The 23649-nt window shown below is 39.9% G+C and overlaps 1 protein-coding gene across 1 annotated transcript in view; it reads left to right on the top strand.

The window, feature by feature from the left end:
* The first annotated feature begins 1893 nt into the window (after window positions 1-1893).
* The window catches only part of Fbn2 (fibrillin 2), a 231897-nt gene continuing 210141 nt past the window's right edge, over window positions 1894-23649 (top strand). Inside the window, exons 1-5 of the mRNA XM_027949328.2 lie at window positions 1894-2183; window positions 2966-3048; window positions 7067-7165; window positions 10264-10359; window positions 18288-18383. Coding sequence (XP_027805129.2) covers window positions 1894-2183; window positions 2966-3048; window positions 7067-7165; window positions 10264-10359; window positions 18288-18383 — 664 coding nt within the window. The remainder of the gene's footprint in view (window positions 2184-2965; window positions 3049-7066; window positions 7166-10263; window positions 10360-18287; window positions 18384-23649) is intronic.

The raw sequence follows: 23649 nt of genomic DNA, 5'->3' as shown, positions 1-23649 counted from the left end.
CAAGCGGGCACAGAGGCACCCTAAGGGTACAGAGGGGTTATATCAACTGCCAGGATTTAATCATTAATAAGAAGGTGTCCAAGTCAGGAACTAAGGATATGGCACCAAGCCCTATTTACCTGCTGTGCTCCCACTCCAATCCCCCCAACAAAACTTCAGGATCTCTAACTCCTCCCTGGATGCAGACCCCGGCAGAGCCCTGCCTGCCAGGGGTCGCACCTGAGCACGTCCCTGCACGAAATCTCCCAACCCGCGCCGGCGCGCTGCCACAGTCCCCCGCTGCCGCCTGAGCTTCCTCTTGGCGGCCGAGGACGCATTTCAATCTGGAAACTCCCAGCCCCTCTGAGGGTCCTACAAAACTGATGCCGTTCCCCGTGAGGTGACGGGGGTAGGAGAGATGGAGAGGCCCTGGCCTTCTCAGTTTAAAGCTACAATCCACTGAGCTCGAGCCTCTTTTCTGGCTGGTTGCGAATCCCCCCGACCTCGGGTCAGGGTCCTGGTCTTTGAAGGAGGACCAGTTCTCATCTTAAAATTTGCGGCCTGTGTCCGGCGGGGAAGTTCGGCTGTGCATCCAGTGGAATCAGAGCGCTTAGAGACCTCATCCCTAGTCCGCAGGACCCGCCAAGGCGGAGGAGAAGGGGAAGGGGTTGCTGCCTCTTCTCCCAAATCCGGTCCCTAACCGCCCCCTCCCCCGCCGTCTGGTCGCTTTGTACAGGCAGTCAAAACAGAGCTAGCGGCCAATTGAGGGGGACGGGAAGCAAAGCCGCCTAGCGCCTCGCCCCCTCCAGCCGGCCCCCAGCCCCCTCCTCCTAACCCCCCCTGCTCCGCTTTCCCACTTCTCTCCTCGCCCCAACCTCCCCCCCCCCATCCCCCGCTCATTTCCTCTCGCACCCGGGCTCGCCAACCTCGCTTTCCAAGTCCTTCTTCCAACCTCGGCTTTCCACTCAGGCTCGCCCCCTCCTTTTCCCCAATCTCTATCCTCTCCCCTCCCTTTGCCCTGCCCCCCCCCCCTTCCTTCCTTTTCCCCTCCCCCAGTCCTTCATTCCCCTGGTTCCTCCCCAACCGATCGCCCCTTTACTCTGTCCCCGCCCACTCTGCGCCGCCGGCCGCTAGGTTCGGGCTGCTCTCCACGTGTGGACGGCTGCGCCCCGGCCCCCACTGACAGCCGCCGCCCGCAGGCCCGCCCCGCGCCCCGCCGGGCCTCTAAAACCCCGGTGCCGCGCCCTCCTCCGCCGCATCTTTCCCGGCGTCCAGCCTCCTGCCCTCTCTCCGGCCGCTCGCTCCGGCCCCGCGCACCTCCGCCGGGCTCCACAGCCGCCGCCCGCGCGTCGCTGCCCCGTGGGACTCCAAGAGATCCCCGAGGAGACCTTCCTCTTCTTTGGGGGCAACTTTTGTTTGCTTGCCTGCTTTTTTCTGGTGACTTCTGCAGCTTTCCAAGATCTGTGCCCGGAGCGCACAGGAATCCGCTGAGCCGCTACGTGCAGGCCCCCCCCTTTTTTTTTCTTGTGAGGTCCGCTTTCTTTGTAACTTTACCCCGCGGCTGCTCGGGTTACTTTTGTAATTTCCCGCCCCCACCCGCTGGCGGTCCTGGAGTCGCTCGGGGCCGTGGCCCGGGGGATGCAACGTGGACCGCGCGGGGCTGCGGGCTGCTTTGCCACCGCGCCTCGCCGCCCACTGAGCTAGATCCCGCGTCCTGTGCCCCACGCCGCCGGCAGCCAAGGGGCCAGCGCTCGGTCCCGGGCTCCCTCTTAAGAGCAGGGAGCCCGAGCCCAAGGGAGTCCCGGCAGCTGACGAAGGGCTTAGTTAGACCCTGACTTTTTACGGCCCGCGTGGATTTTGTCTTTGATCGCTCGCTCTTTGCGGGCCTTGGTCCGCGCGCTCTCGGCGCCGGCGATGGAGAGACGGAGGCGGTTGTGTCTCCAGCCCTACTTGGTGTGGCTGGGCTGCATGGCGCTCTGGGCGCAGGGTACAGCCGGCCAGCCCCAGCCTCCACCGCCTAAGCCACTCCGGCCTCAGCCGCAGCCGCAGCCGCAGCCACAGCCGCAGCCGCAGCCGCAGCCGCAACAGGTCCGGCCGGCTACAGCGGGCTCCGAAGGCGGGTTTGTGGCACCCGAGTACCGGGAAGAGGGCACCTCAGCGGCGAGCCGCGTCCGCAGGCGAGGACAGCAGGACGTGCTCCGAGGGTAGGTGGGCAGGCGGCCTTGTGCCTGGGGGGGCCGGTTTGTTGGGATCCTCAGCTTGGCGGCTCTCCATCCTACCCACTCCCTGAATGAATCTTGTGCTGGCGGCTAGCGTTTCACTCCCCTGTGCCAGAAGACCCCCAGGAGCGCCTCCCCCTTTTCCTTCCCAACCCCAAAGCTCAGCCAGCGGAAAGACCTCCCTCTGGGGGTTGGGCACGGGGTGAGTAGGGGTCCCCCAGGTGCGGATCGCAGAGCGTGCCGGGCCCGCGGTGCTGGAACAGGTTCCGAATGTCTGGCAGAAGGCGGGCTTGGGTCCGCCCTGCGCTGGGGCCAGTGGAGCCTGCCTGCTCCCACCGTCGGGGGCGCCGCTCCGGAGCCTTTTGTTTGAGGACGAGTGCGGGATTTACAACTCATTCTCTAATCATCAACCCGAGCGCTCCACCTTCTGACGCGCCTTCCTTGACACGTCCGGGCCGAAGTAACAGTAGATCAAGGAAGAATGGATTTGGGAATGAGAGAAAGGATTTTAGAAATGGAATGTCCCCTTTGTTCTCTACATCCGGAGGCTAGAATAGTAGCAAATTATATGTTTCCCTGTCTCCTTTCGCCCTTTAAAGGCACGCAAAAGGGAACAGATGAAAGGGACGCTTTAGAGATTTCGGACCCTCCCCATTCCAACGTCTAAAGGAGCATTTACCTCTATGTCTGCCCTCCATTCCTAAATTTCAGGAATTTAAAGTGTGTTCCTACACCTACGTTTCTGACAAGGTGCTTGTCCCTTGCAGGCCAAACGTGTGCGGCTCCAGGTTCCACTCCTATTGCTGCCCAGGATGGAAGACGCTCCCTGGAGGAAACCAGTGCATTGTCCGTGAGTGCTTGGTTGGGCCCACAGCTTGGGGCAGAACCCTCAGACCTATCTTTGGGTCAACCTTGTGTTCTATCTTTTAGACACATTTTTGCATGTAAAAATCCATTGCCCACAGAGCAGTGATAATGGGGACGCAGCCCCATGTGAATGGTGGCAAAGAAGTGGCCAGTTTTTCAGAGCAGACTTCACTTATGGAATCTCTTGAAGGGTATTCATGACAAAGGTTTTAAAGGTGCTTGGAAGTTTTATCTTTTTGTGTCAATAAAGTGAAGCGGGGTTGTGTTGGAGCAATTCCCTAGATAACTCAAAACCATTTTTCCTTTAAAACTCCAGATAAGACCACAGAGTTAATTATGTAAAGTATCTGGTTTTAGACTCTGCTGAGATTTAGGCCTTATGAAGATCAAGCATTCTTAGGCCTTTATACAAAACCAGTTATTATTCTCTGGTTTCATCTCAACAGCCTCATAACAGAGATGTGAAAGGAGCACACTCATGGTATTTTGAATGGACCCAGATTAACAAAATTTGTAGAGGGAACTCTTTCTAGTGGCTTGACCTTTTGGGGGAATATGGTGGAGGAGACATTTAAAATTTGCATTTCCAGATCCTAAATCTCATAGAGTACAGTTTTTCACAATTTGAAACTTAGAACTTGAAAATTTTGTGTTTCTGACCTAAAAATTTGGTTATTTTATTCACTTTCCAACATGCGTATGCAGGTCTCCCAAGTTCTAATTGGAGAACTCATTAGTCATCAGCCTCCTAGTCCAGAACTCTGCAATGTCTTATTTTGCATGCCTGTGAATTTGTGACTTGAACTGTAGTGGACTTCTCCTGTGTGTTTGTTCAGAGGAGAGCCAGGTATCATATGTAGACAACACATTCATTTGGAGGCAATCTTGACTTTGAATTGACCTCAGTGTTCTCCATGATTATGCAACTGTGAACAAAGAAAAAGGGCAACCCACACTAGACCAGGGATAATATGGATGTAGTGGCATCTCCAACTCTATATTTATGGGTTTTGTGGCCCAAGATAGCCCCTTAATGCTATTCCTAGGCATTTTTTTTTAAGGAACAAAATCTCAAGTACCATGAAGACTAGTTTCTTCTTATTTTTCTGCCCTAAAGTCCCACAATATCTAATAATGATGCAAAACAGGAAACAGCAACTATATTCATAAATATTTTAAATAAACTTTCTGCTTATAAGCTTTTACTTTTATTAAAAAAGAGAAAAGGTGTTGCTTTCTTTTCTCTCTAGCACAGAAAGTCATATGTGAGGCTTTTAGGGAAGGTGCATTTACTCTTTCAGGCCAGTAGGGCATTACCAGGGCTGCTTTACACTTACATAGTTTCCTAGAATCCTGAAACAGCTAACGTCACTCACCACACACCTGCCATACTAGTCGTGAGTGACTTAGGCACTGCGGAAAGTCTGACTCACTAAATGTAATGAATGTGAATGCCATTATTGAGTTGGAGAACAGCCGAGGAGAAGGGATTGGTTTATGGTACGTGTTGAAAATCTGTAAAGTCAGGTTTTATTGGATCAGTGTGAAATGGGAATTCCAGAGAGCAGAGCCTTCCAGAATATTTGCAGTAGAAGTATATGCATGACCCCTTGAGTGTCAGCTTTAAATACTTTTGGTCTTTGAGTAACATTGTGACCTTTAGTTGTTTAGAAGATTGTCTTTGAAAACCTGAGTAACACTAACTATTGTAGCTTATGCTTCTACTACTTGAAAAAAATGGGTGCTTGTGAGAAACACTGGGATTTGCCTGTATCAGTAATCCAGGCAAAAGCATACACCTTGAAATAGTATCTCCAAGAAATATTTATATTTTTGTCAAGAGAATATCTATGAAAATAGTTATTAAAAACATAAATTTAATTTTCTGAGAGTGTAAAATATAATGCAGAATAAAAGGAGAATATAATGCCTTTATAGCCTAATGCATGGGTCTCATCTAACTTTTAGCTTTTAGTAGACTTCATTAAATTCAGTAATTCAATTATTTTGACATTTAAAAAAATAACATGTAGGGAAAATCACAAAATTAAAACTATTATAAACTTAAAGTCAATAATTTGAATTGTGGAATTATACTGCAAACAGTATTTTGATCAGAGAAAAAACAGTGGGATGGGATTGGTCCAGATTCATAGCATTTGGGATCTGAAGACACATCAACACACTCCAATATAATCTCTCTATTTTATGTTACTAATATGAAAACTGAACCCAGAGAACATGTGGGTTTTTCTTGAGCTCACAGCAGGTCAGTGATAGAGTGAGAAACTGGCCTCTTCTGTACCATGTATTCTTGGTCCTGTCATTTCTCCTAGTACCACTGAAGCCCCAGCACCTAGATCCTCTGTTCCTTTCCATCTAGTATTTATACATCTCACAGTTTTAATGTTTGTAGGAGGCACTCATATTTAGGTGAGGCAAACCATAGTCTGAGGCAGGTGCAGGAAGAAAGGGCCTGAGAGCTCTTGTTTGTCTCTGGCTCACAGAAACACACTACACTCACTTTCTGAAGATTTCCAACTCTTCATACCTTCACTGGGTTTATGATCTGGATGAATGAGGACTCATTGGATCTCCCCTCAACCTAGACTGTATATTTCCTGGGGAGTAGAGGGGCTTAGAAATGTTTTAATGAGCATTGGAGAGTTATTGATGATCTGAAACTCTAGTACATTGCAGGAAGTATCAGTCAACTGTGTGGTGGGAATCATATTCTGGCCTAATATATTTTTAACTTCACACAATGATATTTGACACTGTTTTCATTTATAAGGAATTCTAATGGAGATGCTGGCCATATTATATGAATGTCAAAAGGCAATTTGAAGAAGGAAAACATTTATTGAATTAGTTTGCTTCTGTAGAACATGTCCTTTAAGTTATGAGGAGTACAAGATCTCTTTGAATGTTGTGTGACTCCTCCCTAGCAAAAGATATACATGTATATTGCTGTAAATGTTTACAGCTAGTTTCAGGGCATTCCCAGACTCCTCTTTTTGTCTTCATGATCCAGGCATGGAGCATGAATGCATGCAGTCTTTGTGCTCAAAGAGAGAATTCAACTGTGATATAGAGATAAATCTTTCAGCTCTTCAGTGAACTGACTCTAAATTTGGGAAAGACTTCCCACTTGAAGGCACTGGACTATAGGTTTTGAGTGTCTGTGGTATGTGTGGCGTCAGTGAGCCTAACATTCTTGGCTGTGATGACCTTCATACCTTTGTGTTTTGAGGTCACAGCTGCAGGAGGCTTTGATTCTCTCCCCATCTAAATGTCTCAGTGGCTTTCCTGAGCAGCAGGAATAGGCCGAGTTCTGGAGATAATATGGAGGAAGAAAGGCAAGAGGAAGGAGAGAGGGAATTATTAAGGGGAACAAAGATTGATGATGGGGCAGGTCAGATACCAGCCGGGAAGGAATGTGCATGGAACCCCTGAGGTTTGGCCAAGTCATTAGGGCCTGGAGTCTCTGGCTCAACCATTTTCACATTCACTGTCCTGCAAAAGTTCTTTGGACAGAGGGCTGTGTTCTGTAAGGCTGTTTAGGATCTCTGTGTTTCCTTAATACAGCTTGCTAGGGGGATAAAGATTGCTTCTCAATGAACTCTGCATTTATGTACTTATTTATTTTGTTTGTTTATTTTTTGAACTCTGCATTTAAACTCAGTCTTGGATAAGAAAAAACACAACTTGTTCTGATAGACAAATTAAGTAATTAATATTATGGAATTTGAAATAACTTCCTTTATAGGGGCTGAGAACATAGCTCAGTTGGTAGAGTGTGTGCCTCATAAGATATTTGTAAAACTTATTCCCATGTTTTTAATGGGTAATTTCATTACATATCTAACATGAGACATTTTATATAACGTGTTTACATCTTACATTTTTCTTTGTTTTAAAAATTTAGATTTTTATTTTGTGTATTTATTTTGTTTTCATCATACAGTTGTTCATTCACTTTTCTCTTGTGTTTTCTACAGCAATTTGTAGAAATAGTTGTGGAGATGGATTTTGCTCCCGTCCTAACATGTGTACATGTTCCAGTGGCCAAATATCACCGACTTGTGGAGCAAAATCAAGTATGTTTCTTATATGTGACCTTGTTTACTGTATTTTCCTGAAGTTTTTGAGTAAATGATAAATGTCCTTTATAAGAAGTTATAAATCTGTGATTATTTTACTTGCAAAGTAGATTGATATTAATTTTTGGAGTAAGAACTTTTAGTGGCTTAGTTATTACTTCAAGTGGGTAATGGTTTTCAGTAAGAAAAAATGTTTTCATTGTGGCCCAGGAACTGTATGTCTCAGCAATAGAAAAGCCAGAATTCAGTGATTCTTTTTGAATAATAGCTACAACTTAGTAGGCTGATTATGGGAAAGTTACAGTTTTAGATGTTTGACTACATTACTTTAGAGAGTCTTCACATCAACATTTTGGGATATTGTTATGTACTCATTTCACAGAGTAGGAAAGTAGGATGGACATAACTAACCAACCCAAGGTAACACAGATTTGAATCTGTGTTCTGATGCCTAAGCCTATAGACTCAAATATTAAGACTGTATTTATTGCTTCTGTGTAGCTACTGCAGCTCATATCCTGTTTTGTGGGTTAGCTGCAAGGGAAGGAGAACAGGATTAGAAAGACAACAGATAACTTATAAAGTTACGGTTTATACAGATTACCTTATTCTGCTTTACACACACCAATTCTCAACAACACTATAAGATAACTGTAACAGTGGACTAAGATCATGTTATTTACCACCCAATTAAAAGTTGTTAGAACATTAAAGTCCAAGATGAATCTTTTAAGTAGGTATTGGAGAAAACATTATAACAATGTGGAAACAGGTATTTTTTATTTAATTGCTCAGTATTTACACAAATGCTTGAGTCTGTTTCAAGTGAGTGTGAAGTTGTTATATTTTAATAGTTTCCTCCAGAATTTTCATTAAACAAAGACTCAATCTGGAGTCTGTCTGACTCCAGAATGAAGATTCAAGATTCATACAAGACATGTCCTTGTCTTCTGATGAAATTTCTTATGAAAAACTCAAGTTTCACTCTTTGAATGTAAACTGCATTTTCTAATTTGGACTAGTAAGTTTCCTTTTTTTTTTTGAAACCTGTCATTCAAAGGCATCCAGACTTTCTTGATCATCTTGATCAGCACGTTTTCTGAACAACTTATCTGAACCTTTCACCCTTGCCTGATTGTCTGCAAGATACCCCTGCAAATATCTTTATTATTCTGTTCTTGGTTTTCTTGGCAAAAAAACAAAAAAAAACACGAGTCTAGAGAAAGTTTAATTTCTTAAGTCATCTACCTGTCCAGCTGAATACCCTCTGGCCCACTCTCAGCTCATAGTATATGCTTTAGCAGGGAATCCATGCATTTATTTGGCCTTGTAAATACTGAATTCCTTTCTAACAAGAGCTTTTCTGACCTCAGTTCTCAACCTTCTTAACTTTCCTAAAGCTTTTTACCACCACTCATCACTACTTTCTTGAAATACTTTTTTCTTTGTAGTGTCCCTAATTTCTGTTAATACCTCTAACACGTCTTGATTTTTATTTTTTTAGTCTTTTTTCTCTGTCTTCATCTGCCTTCCATTTAAAGTATGGTATTCCCAAGAGTTATGTCCTCCATAGAAGAACTTATTAGCATAGGTGTCTTCAACTCCTACTAATATTCTTCTTTACTGATTATTTCCAGAGTAGATCCTTTCACTGAGCTTTGCTCCTCATGTTCCATTTCCTATTTTATGTCTCTGCCTAAATATTTAGAAAGCATCTAAAACTCAGTAGCAAGTCTAAACTGGAGCACTTCGTTCATTGTGGACTCCAGTCTACTTCCGCAGTTCCTCTTGCCCCAGCCAGTGGCAGTGCCATCCACCCAGTGCTTAAGCAATTGCTTCTTTTCTTTCTCCATTCAACTTTTTCAGTCAGACCTATAAGGTTCTACTAGAAAATACATCTCTACTCATTCTTTTCTTAGCACTTCTACTGCTACCATGTAATTCAAACCATCCTCATTTCTCACCTGGACTCATGTAAACCTGCCCTCTTCAAATCCATTCTCTGCAGAGCAGCTAGAGTTATCTTTTAAAAACATAAAATGCATAACTTCTCTCGATTTTTGAAATCTTTTCTTTCTTTTTTTTTTTTGTAGTAAGACATTTACTTTACTTTCTTTTTTTTATTGGTTGTTCAAAACATTACAAAGCTCATGACATATCATCTTTCATACATTTAATTCAAGTGGGTTATGAACTCCCATTTTTAACCCCAAATACAAATTGCAGAATCACATCAGTTACACATTCACATTTTTACATAATGCCATATTAGTGACTGTTGTAGTCTGCTGCCTTTCCTATCCCCTACAATGACTCCCATTTTGCCTTTGGGATATAGTTAAAGCCCTCTGTGGCTGAGGAGGCCTTCATCCTCTGCTTGACCTCTGCCTGGCTCTCCAAAATCTCTCTCTATTTGCCTTTCTTTTTAATCCACACAACATTTTAGTCCTTCAGAAGAAACCCTTCATCATCTCATCATCGTAAGGTCTATTGGTTTGCTGGTTCTTCTCCCTCTGAAATTCCTCCTTGGTACTTCCCATGCCTGGCTCATTCTCATCCTTTGAAGCTCAGCATAAATGTCCCATCAAAATGGTCTTGTCTGATTCCTGTACCTAAGATCCTCCTCAACTCTAAGTTATTCCCTTTCATATTAGTTTCTTTCAGACAGTTTATCACAGTCTATAATGACTTTGTGGTATTGTTTACTGGGATCTGGTCTGTATCCCTATGGAATGCAGACTCTATGAGGACCAACCCCAGATCCATCATGGTAGCAGACATGTAACCCCTGTAGTCTGAATGGATGCGAGTGCCTCCTGCAGGCTAACACAGATGCTATTGGGAACTTTATAGTGATTTCCTTTAATGCTGAAAGTGAAATGTATTTTAAGTACATACCAAATAACATGTTCTAACACATATGCCTGTGTATGCACTTATGACAAATAATAAATAAAAATTTGTTGGATGGTAACGTTTAGTTCTGTAGAATATATTTGTCATCGAATTGAACATGTAGTGTATAGTTTTATAAGCTTTCAATACTATAATTTGGTGACAAATATTTGCCTATTATTTGTTGCTCTCATTTGCAGTTCAGCAGTGCAGTGTGAGGTGCATGAATGGTGGGACCTGTGCAGATGACCATTGCCAGTGCCAGAAGGGATTTATTGGAACTTACTGTGGACAACGTAAGGAACCATGGAGTAGACTTTACTATAAATAATTTGATTTAGTGGGTATTTCATATTAAGTTATAATTTAAGGTCTTAAAATGCCTATGATCCTTTGAGAAAGCAGATTTATGTATACTTTACAATTTCTAATATGTAACCTATAAGAATTTTTAATGTTTAGAATTTTTCTGTTAAAAGTATTGATGTTATTGAATAGCATTAGTACTTTATCATATTATTCCTTATTTTCTTTTCGCTAGCTGCATGAAACACATACTTTCTTGTAAAATGGTGAAGTATGCTGGAAAACACTCCAACTTTCCCTTCCCCATATATATGATTTTTTTGAGATTCCAACATTAGCCCCAGGAGAGCCAATCTCATAATTTGTTCTTTGCTTAAATGTGTTTAATACCATGATACAGAAGTGGTTTTCAAAAATTAGATGACATTATGAAAAAAGGGAGCTTTAATCCAGCAAAGCTATCTTCATGGGATGCTATCCCACAGCAACTGAGAAAGCTTTGTAACAAGGATGGAAGGACTGTGGTTCCTGGATTGTGACACATCACTGGGGAATGCTTTTAGTTAATGCTTCCCAAATTGGGACTTTATGGGAATTCACATATTTTCAAGTATATATGAGAAGAAATGCATGGCACTAAAGACAGCTGAATCACATGTAGTATGATGGTCTCTTTTTACTTTATTTGTATTTCATCAGAGACAGCATCTAAATGGTAAGATGCTAAATTTCATGGCTTCCCTAAGAAATATTGATCTCCTTTCTCAACATAGAAAACCCAAGTCCTAGGTGTTCAGGAACATCTACCTTGCTTTTGATTAATATTATGGTATCTTTATTGCAGCTTTAATTTTTCTTAGTTGTAATAAAAGATGCATAACATATAATATACCATTTTAACCATTTTAAGCATACAGTTCAGTGGTGTTAAATACGTTCACAGTATAGTGCAGCATACCCATTAACCACCTCCAGAACCTTTTTCATATTGTAAAACTGAAATTCTGTACCTACTAAACAACCCCTCATTTCCCTGTCATCCCAGCCCCTGGCAACCTCCATTCTGCTTTCTATGTGTTATGAATTTGACTACTCTAGGCACTTCATTATGCATTTCATAGAAATGTAATCTTATTGTATTTGTCCTTTTGTAGTTTATTTAACTTAATACAATGTGTTCAAGGTCCATCAATGTTGTAGCCAGTGCCAGAATTTTCCTCCTTTTAAAGGCTGAATAATATTCCATCGTCAGTATATACACACTTTGTTTATTCATGTATCTGTTGATGGATATTTGATCTGCTTCACCTTTTGGCTCTTGTGGGTAATCTGTGACAAACATGGCTTTGAAAATATCTACTTTCAGTACTTACGTCGATATATCCAGAAGTGGAGTTGCTGGTTTGAGTGGTAATTCTAATTTTTAACTTCTTGAGGGACAACTATTCTGTTTTCTACATCAGTTGTATCATTTTTCATTCTCATCAGTAGTACACAAGGGATCCAATTTATCTGTATACTAGTAAACACTTATTTTTTTCTCGTTTTTATTTTATATCCATCTTAAGGTGTGAATGGTATTTCTTTGTGATTGTTGCAGTTATTTTTATGATTCCTTTCTGCTTAGGGTAATTATAGCTTTCCATTTATAAGTGTTATGCAGTTTTCCTTCAAAATAGTTTTAAGCTATTCACTGATGTAGCTCAGTGAAAGAGTGCCTACTATGCATGTGCAAGGCCCTAAGTTCTATCTGCAGCCCCACCACAAGAAAAATAAATTAAACAATTGGAAGTAAAATAGGTGGATCAATTTAAGGAAAAATATTCCATAAGATCAATAGTCAGCCAACTTCTTCTGTAAGGTCCAGGTAGTATATGGTTAAGACTTTGCTTTTTCTGATGTGAGTACTGTGTGTATTCTGTCATTGAAGTGCAAGTGACCATAGACAATGTGCAATTGAAAGCGCTTGGTGTATATTAGCAAAATTTTATTGCTGAAACAATTTATAGACACTGAACTCGACAGTTTTCTCTTGTCATGGCATAGTATTCTTTTCATTTTTAACCATTTTAAAATGTAAAAACTTCATCTTAGCTCATGGAGCACAAAAGCAGGCAGTCAACTAGGCCACAGTCTGCATACCCTTGTGTGAGTGATTCTCAGGTGTGACAGAAGTTGTCAGGGTAATCTGAGATGGACTGACGGTTAGAAATGCAATGTTAAAGTACTTAAGAGAACAGGTTGCATTGAAGCCAGTTTTCTAGCAAGAATAGGAGGGGCCAGTCTAATAGTTTCTCTAAGCTAGTGTTGACCAGGGGAGAAGAAGACAGGTTTGGACGAGTGGGGCAGAAAATTTCAACAAAATTTATTTTTTAATAAATAAATTGATTCTGCTTCTATATTTTCTTTGTACATTTAGGTATTTCCTCAATTTTATACAATGGATTCCATTTTATAACCAGAAAAAAAAAATTGTTTTAGGAACGCAATACTGATAAGGAAGCAGATTTGTAATTTTTTTTTTTTTAATGCCTGTTGCAGACTTAGGAGATCCAGTTGTAACTTTTAGAGAGTTCAGTAGCCATACAAAAGACATGTTTATCCCTCTCAAAATTCAACCTTTGGCTCAATGGAAGAGAAAATGATATTTATTTGAGAATCCCAAGGGAGACAGCCTTGTCTCAACTGATACTTCAGAGTTGTTTCAGATCTATCCTGAAATTCAATATTTTCAGCCTGAATTCAGCTGATGAATTCATGGATCCTGGGTATCCATGAAATGTATTTCCTGACTGTTTTGCAGAACAAGCTCTGGTAGGCATGTCCCTTCTCTGCTTGTGAAACATAAAAGGGAAGCCAGGGAATAGAAAGTACTTTTCCTTCATGAAGAGTGCTTTGAGGACCTTTTGCCCCTGTGTAAAACCATGTCAGTGCTGCCACACTCTCCAATCAGATGAACATGTGTTCTCTGGATGTCTCATGGAATGAAGCTTCCCAAGTCTAATTTCATCTAGGGTCAGTAAAACACAGGTGCAAGCAAAATATGTACCTAGCAAAATTTATTAATAATCAAATATGATGGAAGTGTGATAACCAGTAGATAACAGCTCAAGAAATGGCTGAAGGATGACACTTTCTAAGTTGTCTAATATAGAAAAGGTGATACAATATTTAAAGTGAAGGAAGAGACACCAGTTTTCAGCTTGTGAATCCAGAAAAGCCCTGGAAATATGATATTTGCTAAAATAAGGATGACAAAAACATTTGAACTGCTTAGCTGCTTTCCCAGAAATGTAGAGAGCACTCTTTAGAAAGCATTCTTTCAATTTATTCAACAATGTGGAGTAACTGCTGTTCTCTGCCCCTTGCATGGTGCTGAGAGTGTGATAGTGAACAAGCACAATGATGCCCTCGTAGAGAAGATGATTGACAAGTAAATGAAAAGGTAAACATCCAGTGCAAATTCAGGCAATGAGAGGGTCTAGGATAAGAAGGAAACAGGACAGGATGAGAGAGAGTTTGAGTCAGATTAGCAGTTCTCAGCTATTTTACATTGTGGATGTCTGAGAAGATGATATTTTACACGTACACCTGAGTCTGTGCATAAGGGAAAGCAAATTCAAGGGCCTGCAACAGAAATCAGACTCCAGGCATTTAGGAAGCAATGAGAAACCCCCCGTGGCTGGAATAAAGTGAGGACAAGGGATAATGGTAAGAGAGAAACTTAAGAGAAAGAGGTGTAGGGCCTCCGCGGTCAATGATGATTATACCCTGAATATGAGAAGCCACTAGAGCATTTTGAGTCGTCATGTGATGTAGTAATGACATTTCCTGATTTGTGAATGACTGAATGGAGAGTGGGTTGGGTAAGGGGTAGTGGGGCTGAAGACGAGAGTTTGGCTTTGTATTTTTTGGTTGGAGAAGTTTGTTAGACTTCCAAGGGAATGGCAATCTCTCTGAATTCCGATCTTAGGACAGAGGTCAGAGATAGAGAGACACAAATTAGGAAGAGACTGATAATATTTCAATCTTGGGCCAAGGTGAGGATCACTAGAAAGTTGTTATAGACAGAGGAGGAGAGGGTGGAAGCTAGATCTCTTGAATCAGCCCTGCATCTTGAGGCCTGGAGGAGAAAGCAAAGCCAGCAAAGAGGAGTGAAAGAGTGAACCACAGGAAAGGAGGAAAGCTGGGAGGGGGACTCTGGGAAGAAAGGAAAAGGGCAGCACCCACAGTGAACAGTCAGTCACACTGTCCTGCCTCCAAGCCATGGACTTTTGTTTCTTTTTTAACATTCGAAAACATGTTTTAGAATGCTTTTCTTATGTGCTTGTGTTGAAGTCACAACCATAATTTGAAATTGGACTTATGCCTCAGTGTTTGCACTCTGCAGAGTAGCACAGGAGTGTGTCTAATAAATACGAGTGCCTGTCACATCACCCTGCTCAGGAAGCGTCTGCTGATAGAGTGTTCTTTACATACCTGGCTTGTATAGTACTTAAATAGTGTCCTGATTCACAAGCTGATGTTGCTAAACAACACCCCTTCCCCCTCACTGAGATTGTGGCAGCAGTGAACAGACCCTGAGCTCACATTTCCATCTCAGGGTCTTCTTCTCCCCAGCCTTCTTACTGCCATGTTAGAGTTAAGTGTTTTTGTTTTTTTTTTTTCTTTCTTTTTGTGGGTAGCCAGCATTCTTTTCCCAGAGGAAACTGTGGCATGTTCAATTTCTTTCCAACTCCAATCAAATGTAAATTACTATTTCCAATATGTTTTGTTAAAAAAATACTGTTTTATAAAATACCTTTTATTCTAACTCACTTGAAAGATGGAAATTCATGGGTTTTTTGTTTGGTTGTTTTTTTTTTTTTTTTTTTTTGGTTCTACTTCTAACTATTTCCTGCTTTTCTTCTTTTGCTGTTGCTCTTTCATCTTTCTCCTGGAGAACAAGTCTCCTTTTCATAGAAATAGTTGTTCTGTAGTTAAAAAAGAAAAAAAAGGGGGGAATTAATTGAGCATACAGAAGAACACCTACAGTACACAGCCACTGTACGGTTGGTTTGTCTTGTTTAATTTTATTTAGTTCTCACGCCATTTGTGAGGTAGCAGTGATTGTCCATGTTTTACAACAGGAAAGCTGAGAATCAGAAAATTGATGTGATGATGGGAGTTCTAGGAACAACAGAGCAGAACTTGTCTATCCACTACACTGATCTGCCTTGCAAAATAGTGGGCAAAGTGAAATTTTATCAAGGTGCAGAATTTCATTGTGTTCCTACAGCATATTGAACACACGGATGGGAGTTTTAGAGCAAACAAACTCTGGTTCCTATGCTGGGAGAGCCTATTCTTACATGAGTGATGAGATTATAGCCAAATGACTGTATTAGTGGACCTCAACCTTTCTGTTCACAGGACCCTTATCAATATTTACAATATTCAAATTTAAAATGAAAAGTTTAAGAAATAGATATGTATTAATCATTTAAAAGTGATAATAAACCCATGTTACATGTTAACAAAAATATTTTTATGAACAATAGCTTGTTTTCCCAATTCCCAGAAAACAAATTTACCAAGAAAGAAAGCAAGGTCAGCCTAAACCAGAAAGTTGTTAAATTAGGTCTAACCTGTAATGGGCCAGATTTTTCTGGGAGAAGCCCAAAGCTTACCAGCCATGCCCTCCTTCTTGGGATTTGGAAGCTCTGTCTTGAAAAACCCTGATGGAAGCCTGCCCTTCTTCCATTTCCCCATGTGAGTGTCTCCATCAGTGGCGGACATCTGCCTTTGCCTCATTCTGTTTTAAAGGTTACTAAGCGATGAGGGAATATGCCTGGATAGATGACCTGCAACTTGATAACATTCAAAGAAAATTCCACACGTTTTCATTAATCTCATTAGATTAGAGTTACCACTTTACAATTGTAATCTTCAAATCTTGGCAGTTACTTTTGTGGAACCACACTAATGTAGAATTTTCTGGTAGGTTTTGTTCTCTTTCACATTCCTATCCACCCCCATCTTTCTCACGCTCCTTGGGACCTTTAATCCCTTTCCCCTGTCTTTTGTAATTACTCCTCTAATTTTCTTCCTGCCCCATGTTCCAAGGCAGTGATGAGTCGGAAGAGCCACAGTTGGGTCAGTCAGAGAAGGTGTGTTGTGGGGGAGATGAACTTGTGCAGAGGCATGCACAAGTGATCAAAGCATGACTGCAGACAAGCCACTGGCACAGAGACGCCTTACCATGAAGATACCTTTTGTTTCCCAGTGTGTTTTGGTCTTGCTCCCATCAGCAGCACAGAATGCTGTCTGTGCACTTTGCATGGTATAGGCAATCCCGTTCAGCAGTGCAGAGGAAGAATCAGCAGGATTACACTGCACTTTGGGTGTCACTGTGCTTGTTGGACTGTACATGTTGACATGTACTTCACTTGAAGTGCCCAATAAACATGTCTAGCCCCTCACTTCCTTTAAAACCAGTGTTCTTAAAGAGCATCATTTTTGGTACCCAGGTCATAAAATATATCCCTTGTTTTTTCTGTAATGGCAGAGTGTCTGTTCAACAGGGCAGGTGGACTGGGAGTCAAGCTCTTGGTCTCAGTAGAAGATGTGGTTCTTGAATTGAGCTGCCTTTCCTCAGTACGGAGGCAGGACTATGTGTCTTCAAGAGTGTCAGGTTGTGGGTCTTGGGGAGACTTTCTTATTCCAAGTCTAGGCTGCTGAGCTGAGTTACAACGCAGAACCTCATCGTGAGGAGAAGGGAATCTGGTTGGCTTCCCCTGGGTCCACTGAGCCCCAAATCCTGGTCTCCCACATCACGATTATACAGGAGTGAAATGTGTGTGATGCACATCTGCCACCAATAAAGTTGGCCCTCTGTATCCCTGGATACATGGATCTATGGATTCAACCAACCACAAGTTAGAAAAAAAATTTTTTTTTTTAAATTGTGCTGGTACTGAACATAGATTTCTCCCCCTCCCCTTATTTGCTAAACAGTACAATATAAAACTATTTGTATAGCTTGTAAATTATATTAGTATTACAAGTAACCTAGAGATGATTTAACGTGTATGGAATATGTGTAGGTGATGTGCAAATATTACACCACTTTATTGAAGGGGTTTGAATGTCCTTGAATGTTGGTATCAGTGTGGGGTTCTAGAACCAAACCCCCATAAACACCAAGGGACAATTGTACCTGCAATAATTGGGATGCGGTTTGATTTTGTGTAAAATAACCCATCATATTAACAGGATTTTCCTTTCTATTATTCTATGACCTGAATGCACTTTCTACAGATTGGTTACTTCTCCTGATGTTTTTATAGCTAAAGTTGATGGTGATTTCTCCTTTTCATGATAGTTTTGCCTTTCCTCCCTTTTGCTTTTTCCCTGGCTCCTTTCTCTGATTTTTTTTTTTTTTTTTTTTTTTTTTTTTTTTGCTTTTCCCCTTTCATGTTGCATCCCTTTATTTTTCCACATCACATTTTGTCCTCCTTTTCTCTCTCCCTGCTCCCTGGAGACTGCCTTTTTTCCCACTTTTTCTCATATTTTATTTACTTTCTTATCTCTGAGAAGAATGATAAACAGGGGTAGTAGAAGAAAAAAAAATTAGGTCAAATAGTGATATTCTTACTCTGAGCATCAAGAACCAGCCAATCCTTGTGATTATGATTAAAAAATAAAAATCCTTTTTGCTAAATGCTTGCTTAACAATGAGAGTTACATGAATTATGCAGGGTTTTGCTTTAATATGCAGTTAGATGCGTTTACTTAACTGGATAAGGCCAATCGTGACTTGTGTTTTAGAGGCATGATTTCAAGGTGTGACCCTTTGCTGGCACCGTCACCGCACTATTACACTGAGCCTGGGAATTTGCTTCTCTAATGAGCTGCTTCTTTGTGTTTTCACGTGCAGCTGTCTGTGAAAACGGGTGCCAGAATGGTGGGCGTTGTATCGGACCCAACCGTTGTGCTTGCGTTTATGGATTCACTGGTCCACAATGTGAAAGAGGTAAGAAGAGACAAGAAAAATGAGAACTTTTCTTTGAGGAAGTCTATTTTATTGTAAAATGTGTATGTTTTGTTATTCAGTGAAAATTTTTCCAGTGAAATGATATGATTGTGTCCATAACTTTGATTGTGTCCATAACGCCAACCGTGTGATTGTGGGACCTAACTAACAACAGCAGAAACATCTCAGTTTTTCCTCCAGGGTGACTTAAGTTGTGAGGCCAGCTCAGGGGCAGTAGCTGTAGGATGCTTTCAAGTGAGTGACTTATGGCAAATTCTAATCATGTCTTTAATTCATATTAGAGTACCTATTGAGAATATTACCTTTGTTTAAAAAAATAGTTCTGGGATGTTCTTGGCTACAAAACCTACAAAATCTGACACAAATTTGCCCTCATCAATAAGGAAATGTATTGCATTTCATAACTTAAAATTCAGAGTTCCTGGGCTTCAGGTAGAATGTGATCAAGGCTGTCCCTGTGTTACTCTTGTTCTCTTGGACTCTGTTCTCCTTTTTGTTTCAGTTTTACCCTTGTCTGGAGTTTTTTTTTTTTGTCTTTGTAAGATTGCCTTCAGCAGTTACTGAGGCAAGTTTTCTCAGTAATCATCTGTACAGAGAAAAGCTCTCCTGTAACTATGGGTCAGTAATAGCCAAGAGACATATTTCATGCTAATTGCCTTAAGCTTGGGATTTTTAAATGATCAAAGGCAAGCAATGGTTTTACTATGTTTGATGTAGACTTTTCAGGACCCATCTTTGCAACAGAGGATGATAAAAGCTTTCCCAAAGCCATCTGAGAGGGAAGGCTGAGTATATGAACACAGTAGGGTTTCCTTTGGGCAAAGGAATGGATGGTTGGAGGTATGCACCCAGCGCTGTCCACGATATCCATGTAGATGGTTAGTCAAGCCAGTGTGAAACCAGCTTACCATGATTTGAATAGCAATTCCATCTCATGACCTACTAGCTGCTGGAAATTATTAGTGACCTAATAATTATGTCCTGATGTATGTGTTACCATGGCACACCAAAGAAGTTAAACTTCATAAAATATAATAAATAACTACTTAGCAATCAAGTAAAGATTGGAATGAGCTTAAACTAAAACAGATATGCAATCATACATTATTACATATATCCTCAAATTTGTCTTCCCAAGGCTTATCACACCATCTAAAGTTATGTAGCACTTCATTGTGAAACTGCAGTATATGGAGTTATGTCAGTGAAATAAAACAGTAAGCAGAAATGATGGTTGACATATGTAGAGAGACTTCGAACTGCAGAGAAACCTTATTTTTAAAATTGTAGTCATTATTCTGACCAAAATTTCATCTCAGTATTCAGGTTAAATCTCAAGAAGAAATTGAGAAATTAGAATTATATGGTGAATTTGAAAAGTGAGAGGCATGCAGCCTTTTAACCTACATTTGCACATATATACATATCAAGATATTTATATTATTCCTAACTTAATTGATATTTCTTGGGACTACAGTACATTCCACAAACGACAGAGTTTATAGTTAGAGCTTAGGATGAATTTAATGTCTTTACCAGATGTTTTTATTTGAGGAAGAAAAATTAATTATGAAATGTTAGCATAAAAAGATAAATTGTTCAGAATGGAATAAAACAAATTTCTTAAATGATGTTAAGTTTATTTAAATGCCATAGGCAGGAGAGGAGTTACATTTAAAATTTCAAACATATTCATAACTTGTGGAGATGATGTTCATTTTTCTGAAAATTAATGTAAACTTTGCAGTGCTTTAATCCTGAAGCAGATTTCAAGGTCAATTCCTAATTGGCAGAGAAGTTGGGTAGCTAGTTTCAACTCAGAGGCTTCCAGGCATTACATCATTATTCTTCAACAGTTATTCATTCATTAGATTTGTTAGTTCTTACTGAATTTATGGGAATCCAATAAAGGCTTACATGCATTTTACATGCACAGTAGCATGTTTTTAGAAATTATAAAACTAATTAGTTAATGAATTGACCTTAAGGATATTTTTTTTTAAATATGTGTTTGTTTCTTAAGTCTTTTTAAGTGCTGCCCTTCAGATGAAAGTTCTAAAACTTCATTTCTTCCAAAAGATGCAGTTAGTAACTTCCACACTTAGATCACAGTAGTGAACCTTAACATATTTAAGAGACAAATTCAGTTCAGTGTTGTTGTTTTTTAGAGAGAGAGAGATAATTTTTTAATATTTATTTTTCAGTTTTTGGTGGACACAACATCTTTATTTTATTTTTATGTGGTGCTGAGGATCGAACCCAGAGCCCCGCGCATGCTAGGCGAGCGCGTCACCACTTGAGCCACATCCCCAGCCCCAGTTCAGTGCTTTTAATGTGTAGCAGCTAATTCCATTCAAGTTCATAATGATTCTTAAGAAATATTGTATCTACATAAATACAAAAGAATACTCATTTATGGTGAGGTTACTGAGTAGGCTCATGTGCCATGTTAACATTTAGCATTCATTTATTTTAATTACTGAATTTCAAAATACATATTCTTTATTTTCTAAGGAAAAGGGGAGCTTTATAAAACTAGGGCTATCTTCCCTCTGTAATGTAGAGTACATGTAATTTTCCCTTAAACTGGCCTCTTGGGATCAGTTCTATGATAAAGCATGGCTGCTTTTCAGGCTATCTGGGTTCTGGCAGACTGGTTTCCGGGATGGAGACAGAGGCTGAGTAGTAACTAATGACTGGCATGATTATGGTATTTAACTCAAGTCTTGGAGCTGGGTAAGCTGAGCCTCTTTGGAGTTCCCTTCTCACTCTTGCTGATATACACAATGACCTTTTATACTAAAAAAAAAAAAAGTTCTTGTGGCCACATGCTGATTATAAAATGCAAACAACTCAGCTACATCCAAAGCACATGAAAGTATTCAGTTCTTCTTACTTCTTTCTCCAAACACATGGTGTTTGGGGAAAAAATGAATTTCATATAGATCTGAGAATGAGTAGAAATACAATCATGATTATATAGCAAGATTAAATTTTTCCCCTAATACTTAACATGTACCTCAGTATTTTATCAACAAAAACTTGGAGGGGCAGGCAGACAATAAGTGAGTTTACCTAAGGGATTTCTGGACGAAATAAATTGACTATTTGATTACTAATGTGGCCTTCTTAGAATCCTTTTTTCAAACTTCTCTGACTTAAATGATGGTTGAACTTTTATTTCATACTTGAATTTTCCTTGAAGCTTCTATAAAACATGTTATAAATATGTCCTAGACTCTTTTATTAGTTACACACAAATTAACACTACAAGTTGTTTTTATCATGTAAATATATCTTCCTTAGTGTGGAAATTCTGTAATGTTTCGACTGATACCTAGTGGCATTTCCTTTAAAATGTACATCTTTCAGTGAAAAGAACCTTTAAAAAAGTGGACTAAAAAATTACACTTTGATCTACTGACATTTTAATTTTTCTTTTGTTAATCTGCATCTGCAACAAAGGAAATTATAAGATCAAATTGAAAAAGTTAGAGTTTATAAAATCTAAACTTTCAGACTTTTAGGTAAAATGATAAGGGATTGATTTTATTTTGGAGCAATTTTATGATTTTCACAAAATCATCCAGGTATGGAGACCGATGGGTGAACTCAATGTCTAAAAGTGTCCTGAGAAGGGAACACAAGGGTCTCAAGAGACCTCCAGTCACTGGACACTCACTCTACCATGCAGCAGGTTTATTGTCAGTCTTGTTTGTTGGAGCTCTGCATCATGATGATGCTGCCCAGTCTTGGCATTTAACAGATGCACATAGCACCTGCCTCCTTATCTAATTCAATAGCAACATCATGATAGCAACCTCTCTAAAATAAGTCATTTACAATCTACCACTTAGGGTGTGTGATGGCAGCTGGAAGTCCCATTACAAAGTTTAAATGATGCAACATATTCTTGCTCATCCATCCACATTTCAGAAGGTAAACCCACCACTCACCCTACTCGGGTGGAATCCAGATTCTCTAAGAACAGAAGTGGACAAGGGCAAATTGGGGTTTTCCTAAATGGTGTGAATCATGTAGACCATAATGGGAATTATGTTTAGAAATAATTGATTCAGAAATTTTCATAAATAACTTGTTATATTAATTCTATGGACTTGGAATTTATTATAGAGTATGGAGGGGGAGTTTGTACAGCTTAGGGATATTCCAATAACAGAGCAGATCAGTAGAATGAAAATATGGTGAAGAGAACAAGCTGGGCTTGTGAAGAATTCTGTACAATAGATTTTAATACCTTCAAGAAATGTGTAAGCAATATTTTAATAAAAACTTTCATTATAATTGCTTTATTTGAAAGTAGTACATGTTTATTTTAAATTAATTTAGAAAATAAGTCAAAAAGAGAAAATGCAGTTATTCATAAATCCTCCACTCAGGATCATTATGGACATTTTGGAGAATATTCTGTTTATTCTACTGAACGTATAATGTTTACAAAAAATGAGATCTTTCTTATTTGAATTCTACTTTTTAAAAATAATATGAAGTTACATCTTGCTTCTCCTTTTGTGTTGTTAAATGTGTATGCATTGTAATGGTGTGCTTCATACTGTAATAATGAGGAATCTGCATACTTTGCAACAACCTTATCAGGGTTATAAAGATATCTGCTCAGTCTCACAGATGAGGAGGATTTGCCCAGGTCAAACTTCTAGCACTGAGGATATGAAAAGAAGAGTACAATATTAGGCAGTCTTATTCAAGATCTTAATTACTGTATCACTGTTGTCTGAGAGAGTTAAATTTCCTATGATTTGACATTTACAGTCATTTCCAAGTTTTCTTTTTTGTTTTGTTTGTTGTTTAGCTATGTGCAATCAAATTTTCTGTAGATAATCTGTGCACTGAGTTGTATACTCAGAATACAACCTAGAAATGTAATTTCTGAGTCATTGGGTATATGGAAATTTAGAGTCTTAGATACGTTCTGTTCATTTTCCTCTAGAAAGACTTTTATGATTTGTTCCTTTGGTATCATGCTTAGAAAGTTCTTCTCTATTCCCAAATACTATAAACATCTGTAGTTTTTCCTAGTGCTTATAATATTCTAATATTTTATTTCCATTTACCTTTATAACAATAAATTAGAATACACAAAAGGAGCTAAACTAAACTTTTTATAGATATTTAATACTTATTCACCCAATATTTGTTAAGTAATTATTAAATATTAAGTTAGGTACTTGGAACTTGAGGCATAAAGAAAAATAATATATATTCC

Source organism: Marmota flaviventris, chromosome 5 (genome assembly GCF_047511675.1).
Source record: "Marmota flaviventris isolate mMarFla1 chromosome 5, mMarFla1.hap1, whole genome shotgun sequence".
In the NCBI taxonomy this organism is placed as follows: Eukaryota; Metazoa; Chordata; class Mammalia; order Rodentia; family Sciuridae; genus Marmota; species Marmota flaviventris.
The sequence above is the reverse complement of the archived record's forward strand: the minus strand, read 5'-3'. Positions and strand labels throughout refer to the sequence as shown.